Source organism: Mauremys reevesii, linkage group 4, assembly GCF_016161935.1.
Source record: "Mauremys reevesii isolate NIE-2019 linkage group 4, ASM1616193v1, whole genome shotgun sequence".
Lineage (NCBI taxonomy): Eukaryota > Metazoa > Chordata > Testudines > Geoemydidae > Mauremys > Mauremys reevesii.
This window is the reverse complement of record NC_052626.1, coordinates 16057400-16066801: the sequence shown is the minus strand read 5'-3', so window position 1 is coordinate 16066801 and position 9402 is coordinate 16057400. Positions and strand designations below refer to the sequence as shown.

The following is a 9402-nucleotide window of genomic DNA, read 5'->3' as shown; positions in this document are numbered from 1 at the left end:
TTGCATGAGGGTCTTGGTGATGCAATGTGCGGTGTAAGCTTTTTTCTGGTTTCACCGTCAGCAAGATGTTGAGGATATGTGAAGGGAAACATCAAGCATGCACCCTATCTCAGTGCACACTGCTGGCCATCATTCTGCAAAATTAGGTGACATCCTAGATGACGTTACAGAAGGATCTCACCATATAATCACATCATTTAGGTAGCTAAGGGCATGATAAAATGTAGTGCTTCGGATCTACAAATGCTCTATGGAGAATGAATACCTCTATGAATTTGTCATTAAAGATACTCTCACCAAATGTTTGCTTTCAGCCAGTCCTTGTCTAAGAGGGACAAGGCAAGCTTTTGGTATTTAAAGAAAGGCTGTACAAAAGAACTGGAAGGGTATGTGGGGGCTAGGAGAGGAAAGAAAAGACAGGCTGAAAGGAACAAGATAAAGTTGGTAAAATGGAAGACTGCAAGAGGGAGATGCCATAAGAAGTGCAGCCAGGAGATGAAAAGTATTAAGTGTAGAAACTGACACAAGTTAGTCAGCCTCTAACTCTATCTATTCTGGCATCCTGGCTCCAGAAGTGGCCTGTCCAGGATGCCTTAGATGAAGCAGCTCCTAGAGTGCCTGGCCATGTGCACTATTAAATATGGGGAGAAAATCTTTCCTGACACCATGCAAGTGCTCTGACTTATGCTGTGAAGATTAGCTGTTCTCAGTGGAATGATATTATATAAAGGAAAATTTAAATGCATCTCAGGGCTCTTATGACAATTTAAGTTACTCTAACTTCACTCTTGTGACAGCCATGTAATTGTTACATAATTATTCTCCTTCCTAGCTTGCTATATATAGTGTATGTGTATTACCAATAAGCCCATGTACTAGTGCGTACACCTACATCAACTCTTCTTCCAGTCAGAGCAATTCTTTAACATATGTTAGGTCCAGATCTAACACAAGCATATGGGCTTTGCAGTTTTATGTGGAAAGAATTATCCAAAAATATTTAAGTGCTTGCATAAGCAAGTTATTCTAGTCAATAGATACACTGAAAGAACCGGTGGTCTCACTTCAGATCTCTTACAGTCAACTGTGAGTACATCCAAATCCACTGAATAATTCAGGTCATTTATTTTCCTACAGATGACATTCAGTACCCAGGAAAGGAAACGGGATTAAATTTAAGACACAGTGGTGCACTGCAGGCTCAACAATATTACTGCAATAATCACTTTTACTTGCCAATACTGGGACTGCTGCCCTGAACAGTCCCCAAATTAATCATAAAAATAACTTCTACTTCATTCATCTCGATGCATAAATTAAAACCCAGGGAACTCTTGAAGGATTTTAGCAATTTATTTGTGCTAATTACAAGTCTGGCTGTAACTACATTTTCACATTATGAAGTGATTTTTTGGCCTATTGTGGCAAACCCTGTTACAGACCAATTGATTCAGTGCTTGTGCTGTCTTTGCTCACCAAAAAGGGGATTTCAACAGAAGTGGCAACATCATTTACAAATCTCATCCTTGCTCATCAGACATCTATTAAAAACTACATATGGAACAGCTGCCCGTCCCCAGCCACAGCATGCAGATCCAGTCTCCAAAAAGGCTAAGTCTATATTTTCCACTTCCATTAACAATTCAGTAGGTAACAACAGAAACACAGATCATCACAAGGCTTTCTTAAGAGAAGACTGGATAGAGTGCAGGCGCCCGCAAGAAAAATTCAAAGCAGAAACTAATGGTCAGAAACATTAGGGGAAGAACAGAAGCAAAGGGATTCTTCCCTACTGCCTACTTTTCATTGAATGAGAGCAGTCCAATGGCACATTTTCTCTTTTAATGTTAGCAATGGATTATAGAATTAAGTGCAGTAGGAAGATACAGTGTGCAGACATTAAGGGATAAGGTATACCTGTGCTCTAAAACACATTTAAAAACAACCAATTAAGCCCTGGATTGTTGTAAACACTGCACCAATCAAGAAACTGCCATTTTATTGTTACATTTTAATAAGTAACAATCACAGAGCTAGAAAGAGGGTATTAAAAACAGGTTTTGTATTTTGCTCCATCTGCAATTATGACGGGTAAGGGCAATAGGTTCATGAAGGCAATATAATTAAAAAACATCAGTGTATAAGATTTACAAGTTCTTACGCTCACTGAACTAAAAGTTAGCCTGAAATAAAATATATATTTTTAAAATTTATTCAGATTAAAAAAATAAATGCATGTATTTCATTCGTTTCCAAATGCTCCTTTCTCCCAGTCACTTCATGTACTGCATTTTCTCAGCCATATCTTATGTCTTAAATCAGGGCATAGCTGAGTTTGCATTACTCATCAAGTAATCTTCTGGTAGCTAGAAAGAAAAAATGAAAATGTAATTACTAATAGATATATAGATATCTATCATATCAAAGGCAACTTTTAGGAGGAATTATAACCGAATGCCATTTGAAACATATGGCTTCATAGTTAGATGGGAGTAAATCCCTTAACTCAGGAGTTAAAAGTACAACCCAAAGATTTGCAAGGCTCCTAGCCCAAGAAAGAGACTTACCTTTGGTTAACATATCTTTTCAGAACAGCCCATTCACCTGTTCTGACACTGGATCCAAGTCAATATCATAGAAACAGGGGCGAGTAGGAAGTCCTGGCATAGTACTCATCTAGCAGACAGAAGGAAAAGTGTATTAGTGGATAGAGCCTGGGATTGGGCGTTATGAGGGCCTGGTTCTGTTTTTGGCTCTTCCATTGACTCAGTGTGACTTTGTACAAATGATTTAGACCAAGATTCGGCAAAGCACTTAAGCATGTGCTGAAATTTAAGCATGTGCGTAGTTCCACTGATTTCAATGGAACTACTCATATGCTTTAACTATGCTTTGCTGGACGAGGCAATAACGGTGCCACAGTTTCCCTGTTAGTAAGATGGGGATCTCAATACCTCACAGGACTGTTGTGAGGCCTTCAAGTATGTCTGCATGTCGAGCTGGATGTGTAAATTCTAGCTTGTGGTGACACAGCTGCACTAGCTCTGATGGAGCGAGCGGGCTGAAAAAATAGAGTACAGTGTGACGGTGTGAGGGGCTAGTCACCAGGAGTACACACCTGTACAAGACATACCAGGCACAGCTAGCCTCTCTGGCTGCTGCGGCTACATTCTATTTTTAGCACACTAGCTCTGATCATGCTCGCATGGTGAGTCTCCTCAAGCTGGAATTCACCTCTCCAGCTCACGGTGTAGATATACACATAATGAACAGGTCAGAAGTGCTCTGAGAGCCAAGGATTGAAGGCACTACCTAAGTGCCCAGTACTGACTTGAAAAAAAGAGATGGATTTTAAGAGAGAAGCTGGGCTTGCACTGAGGAGAGGAGGGGCAACTCACTTCCACTGGATGGAACAGCCAGTCACATGAAACTGTATGGAAGTTCTGAGAGCTGTTTTAAGTCAAGACAGAGGTGCACTAGCTGAACAGAGTGGGGAATCTTGCACTACACCCCCCTACACAAGCCAATGCCATCGCTTGTTCCGTTGTTAAGCACCAACATTCATAAATACATAGAGTTTAAGGCCAGAAGGGGCCATTAGATCATCTAACCTGACCTCCTGTACCTGACAGGCGTAGAACCTCACCTAGTTACCCCTGTGCTGAGCCCAATAACTTGTGTTTGACTAAAGCATATCATCCAGAAAGGCAGCCTGTCTTGACTTAGAGAGCTCAAGAGATGGAGAATCCACCACTCCCTTTGGTAGTTTGTTCCAGTGGTTAATCGTCTTCACTATTAAAAATCTGTGCCTACCTTTTAATTTAATCTTTGGCAGCCAATCATTGGTTCTTATTACGCCATACTCTGCTAAGTTAAAGAGCTCTTTCATGGGAATTCAAAACTGAGTACCAAAGTACTTGTGCACTGTAATCAAGTCACCTCTCGATCTTGTTTTTGCTAAACCAAACAGACTTAGCTGTTTAAATCTTTCTCTGTTCGGCGTTTTCTCCAGCCCTTAAGTAATTTTTGTGGCTCTTTTTTGCACCCTCTCCAATCTTTTTTTAAGAGTTAACACCAGAACTGTATGTACTATTCCAGTATCAGTCACACCAATGCCATATACAGAGGTAAATCACCTCCCTACTTATACTCACTCCTCCTCCTTTTGTACATTCAAGGATAGCATTCACTCGTTTGGCCACAGCACTGCCCTGGGAGTTAACACTGAGCGGCTTGGCCACTATGGCCCATAAATCCTTTCTAGGATACAACCCTCTATGCCAGGGGTAGGCAACCTATGGTACGGGTGCCGAAGGCAGCACGCGAGCTGATTTTCAGTGGCACTCACACTGCCCAGGTCCTGGCCACCGGTGCAAGGGCTCTGCATTTTAATTTAGTTTTAAATGAAGATTCTTCAACATTTTAAAAGCCTTATTTACTTTACATACAACAATAGTTTAGTTATATATTATAGACGTATAGAAAGAGACCTTCCAAAAATGTTTAAATGTATTACTGGCACGCAAAACCTTAAATTAGAGTGAATAAATGAAGACTCGGCACACCACTTCTGAAAGGTTGCCGACCCCTGCTCTATGCTGTAGGTATGGCCTGCATTCCTTGTTCCTCGATGTATTACATTGCACTTGGCTGTATTAAAACATTCTGTTTAAATGAGCCAAGGTTACCAAGCGATATAGACCACTCTGTATGACTGCCCTGTCCTCATCATTATTCACTTTTTTGCCAATATTTGTGTCATCTGCAAATCATCAGCAGTGATTTTATACTTACTTACAGATGACTGATTAAAATGTTGAATAATGTTGGACCTAGACCTGATCCCTATGGGAACCCACTAGAAACACCCCCAGTTGATGATTCCCCACTGATGGCTGCTTTTCGAGATTGATCAGTCACCCCCATTCTTATTTCATTTAATGTGCGCTTTATTGATATTTCATAGTGCTATTTTAAAAAAAATCAAAATGTCATGCAGTACTAAGTAAAACACTTCACAAATGTCTAGGTATATTACATCTACCCAGTTGTCTTTGATCGATAAGCTTGTAATCTCAAGTAAACACCTCTTGTAAAGGAAAAACAGAAATCCCCATATATTGTTGAGCATAAAGTTAATCACAGTATTAAACAAAAAATTACATTGTACCCTGAACACAACAGCCTGTGAACTGCAAAAACTGTACATCTCCACAGCAAACCATTTTCTCCATCACATGGATTAGCATAGAAAGATGGGAATGCACGCAGGATACCAGCTGCAATTATTTCTAATCTGTGCTTCCTAATATCATAGATCTCATTGGCTTTAAATGATGGCACACACTTGTCCACATGAACTTTGTAGACAGGATAGATGACAAGACGGTTCTGAATTAATGGTTTCTTTAGTGCGTGTGACATTAATTGCTCTGTTTTTTCCTTGGGAAGGGCATAAAAATCTTTGAGTGCTGACTCGACACCAAGAGATTTATAAGATGATTAAACTTTCCTTTCAAATCTTTTCCTAGTTTAAGATGATGTTAAAAGGGCAGCTTCTTGTTTAATACAATAAATGAAAACACTAAAGAGGTGTTTTAAGAAGGTTACAAATGTGGCAGGGGAAAACACTGGGTCCCTGATCCTGCAATTGACTGTGCCTACATGACCCCCTGGACCGTCACACTGAAGTCAGCAGGGCTTCACATAGGCACAAGCAGTTGCAGCATCAGGGCCTAAAATAATTCACATCATGATGCTCCAGAATTCAAGTAAATACTGTAGCTAACTTTCAGCATGACAATCATTTGCTATCTCCTAAAAAGGCCTCTTCTAGGACAAAGATTACTGTATGTCAAATCACTTTGTCTATTACTCAGCTTCTTACAAAACTAAATTCACCTTCTAAAATGATATATAAAGAATGTTATGCATCAGCAGTGTCTTCAATCCTGAGAAATTTACAAATCCAAGGTTTTTTTAAAAAAAGGAGATCCTAGCCTGATTTTAACTCCACCAGAGAGGTCCTTTGGGGCCATCTGCCTGTCCCAAGTCACGGTAAAGGAGGAGGGTTGGGCGTGGGGCTAGCAACTCCACCCCGTAAAAAATCAACTTGCTACAGAAATGCCAACAATAGAGATAACAGAGACTTTAAGCCTGGAAAAAGAAGGGTCTTCAACTCGAAGACGCATAACGCTGGGTGGTGAAAGCCGCGAGGAAGCCACTAAGCCGATTACCCTTCTTGCAACCAGGAGGATTACCATCGGCACATGGAACGTGAGGACCATGTACGAGTCAGGAAAGACGGCGCAGGTTGCAGCAGAGATGAGGAGAAGAGGCCGTCCAAGAAACACCTGGCGACGCGACCTTCAGGCTGATAGCAAAAAAATGGGGTATACCTGGAACCAGCTAGAGCGAATGGCCCAGGATAGAGGACTCTGGAGATCTGTGGTTGGCGGCCCATACCCCGATTGGGGTGACGGGCATGACAGAGTGAGTGAGCTTGATTTTGCCATAAAATTCAGCATTTTTTAAGTCACTTTGCATCGTTACACAGTATATTGTAATCTCATTTTAAGAGAATGATTATCTCTATGAATGTTCACAATTATTCATACATTTTTATTGTCATTCTGCTGTTCTCAAAACCAGATGTAAATGAGAGTGTGGGGTGTTTTCCTTAATGTAGGCATTGAAAAATTGAAGAATGCAGATTGATTATCACTGCTTAGTTACGCATGGAGAGGGACTAAATCCACCCACAGGATTAAAAACACAAACAAAAAACAAAGAAAGGCCCAACAATCAGGCACCTATTATATATTTCAGGCAAAAATTTTCAAAAGCACTTAGTAACCTGTTTTCAAACGTGACCTAGGCACTCAGAAGCCAATGTCTCACTGAAAGTCAATAGGACTTTGGCTCCTAAGTCACTTAGGTTCTTTTGAAAATTTCACCCATTTCTAAGTACTTATCAGGCCAACATATTATCATTTAAGGCAGTGGTTCCCAAGCTTTTTACCTCATGACCCCTCCTTACCTCTGTCCATGCTCCCCTGCACTCCCCAATCTGTGGTTGGGAGCCAGGGCCAGGAGAGGGGGTGCTGAGATTGGGGCCGGAGTCACAGCTGGGCTGGGAACCAGAGGCTGAGGCCGGGGCTGCAGCTGGGGGTGGGCCTGTGGCCGGGAGCAGAGCCAGAGCCGGGAGTGGAGTCACGGCTGGGAGCTGGGGTTGGAGCAGAGTTGGGGGCAAAGCAGGGCTAAACAGGGCTCCATGCCTTCCTGTGTGTGTGTGTGTGGGGGGGGGGGGGCGCGCACCACACAGTTTGGGGACCATTGATCTGCCTACACTGCAGTTAAACAGCTCCGAAGTGTCTAACTGCAGTGTAGACATTTGAGTTCAGGCTGGAGCCTGAGCTCTAGGACCCTGCGAGGTGGGAGGGTCCAAAAAATCTACACCAACCCCTGGAGCCCAAGTCAGCTGGCACAGCCAGCTGTGGGTTTTTATTGTAGGGTGGACACACCCTAGCAGGCTTAGACAACAGTCTGAATTCTGCATTCCTCAGAGCTGGATCCTGTAATCATGCCCCTCTAAAGTTGAATGGGTTTGGTGGATACTTTCACAACTGTGATCTGGTTGCAGGGTCAGGGCCATAATCATAAATCTCCTATTAATCCTGATGTTATTGTGTCTATTAGAGTTAATGTCTTGCCCATAAAAAGTACTTTAGACATCTGGAAAGCAGGACTGACTTTGCAGTACTGACGCCAAGGGAGAACAAGCCAGTTCTATTTGGTTTTAATTTCTGAAAACATCCCTCTCTAATACATCTGATCTAAGATACGTACCCCGTGGTTCATCAACATTTAAAACTCTCCAAAAGTCACTGGATTAAATTCTGTGTTGTTTGCGATGAATTAAATAATGATGGGAAAGGGCTCAATGTATCTTTCATTGTGTCCCAAACATATAGCACTCTTTTTAAAGATGACTGAGATTATTTAAGTGAGACATGACTAATTCCTTCATCATGGGTAATTTAGAAATATTTACACTGCCACGTTCTTTTTGTTCAATCAACTAATCCAGCATTTGGTTCCTGGACAGTTACCACTTTCAGCAAGAAGGGATAACACTCTCCATGCCCTATCCACTCAGAATCTACATTTAGTAAGTCTTCTACCAGCATCTGCCCAAATAGCACTACATTCCTCTCCTCCAGATCTTCAGGCACTCCTTTAATGCTGATGTTATTTCCTTGGACATGATTGTCTGTAGCTCCCTTTCACTCTGCGCTGTTTCCATCAGCCATTTAGGGTGGTGATCCCACCAGATTCCTCATTGGATCCTGTTCCCACCATGGTCATCTCCGGCTGATGATGTCACTTCCCCCGTCTGTGTGGGTTTTATTGCTGTCTTTTTTCCCCCCTTCAAACAAACCAACCAATTTGGAGGCAGTGACTGAATCTAATTTAATGGATTAGATGCAGCTGAAGTCTGAGAAAACTAAACAATGCCTGTGATTTAACTTTGTTCACATGGCACCAACAGTTTCCATGTCTGTAAGTAGCAACTATACCACTGGGGATCAATAACCTTCAAGATGCTCTAGGAATCAAATTGTTGAGCATGCCTGAGCCATGAAGAATTCAGTGAATTCTCATTAACGACGAAGCACGGAAGGTCTGAGCAATGGTAACAATATTACTCTTTCAGGATACTTAAAACTCATTTTCCAGGTTTTTTTTCTTTTTCTTCTTTAACTTCAGGGACTGTTTTTTTCTAGTTAAATAGATGTTTGTTTTTTAAGCATGGATTTAAAAGGAACATTCAGTTGTTTAGGGAGGCAGGTAATGCCTTACTCGTCATGACTGACTGACTTTGTTTACTCTTCTACTCAGTGTTAAAAATCAATAATTTAATTTTTTAAGATTTCCTCAAACACAACAAATCTAGTTATAATGAAGTGATTAAATCAGATCTAAAACACTACTCATAATTTCAGCTGTATTAAAGTCAAGTCTAAGAGCACTAGTGTTACATTTGAAAGAGGGATTTTAGTACTCAAGAATGATAATAGCACCTAAAATTTGGTACAGTGCTGGCAAGCACAACGCAAGTCTCCCTCTATAACTCTAATAATACACTTTCATCCTGACCTTCCCCACCCTAGCTAGTCTGGTCTCTACTAACCAGAGCGAATGGAGACTTTTACCAAATTATATTGTGTTTTTACAATGTGGACAAATGTCAGATAAAGACCAAATTCATTTCACTTCTGACCCAGGATAGATCTGAGCTCAGGTCTCTGGAGACGAAACTGCATTAATAGTCTTACTGATATTTGCACAAACAGTACTACTTTGTCAGTAATATTCCACCTTGACAAATCAACCCTGGAC

The 9402-nt window shown here is 41.3% G+C and overlaps 1 protein-coding gene across 5 annotated transcripts in view; it reads right to left on the bottom strand.

The window, feature by feature from the left end:
- Positions 1–1332: 1332 nt before the first annotated feature.
- Positions 1333–9402, bottom strand: part of MTHFD1 (methylenetetrahydrofolate dehydrogenase, cyclohydrolase and formyltetrahydrofolate synthetase 1) — a 95921-nt gene continuing 87851 nt past the window's right edge. For all 5 annotated transcript variants that reach the window (XM_039534648.1, XM_039534650.1, XM_039534646.1 and 2 more), the window contains 2 exons: positions 2568–2676; positions 1333–2366 (listed from right to left, as the gene is read on the bottom strand). In XM_039534648.1, the coding sequence (XP_039390582.1) occupies positions 2587–2676 (90 nt within the window). In that variant the 3' untranslated portion in view covers positions 1333–2366; positions 2568–2586. The remainder of the gene's footprint in view (positions 2367–2567; positions 2677–9402) is intronic.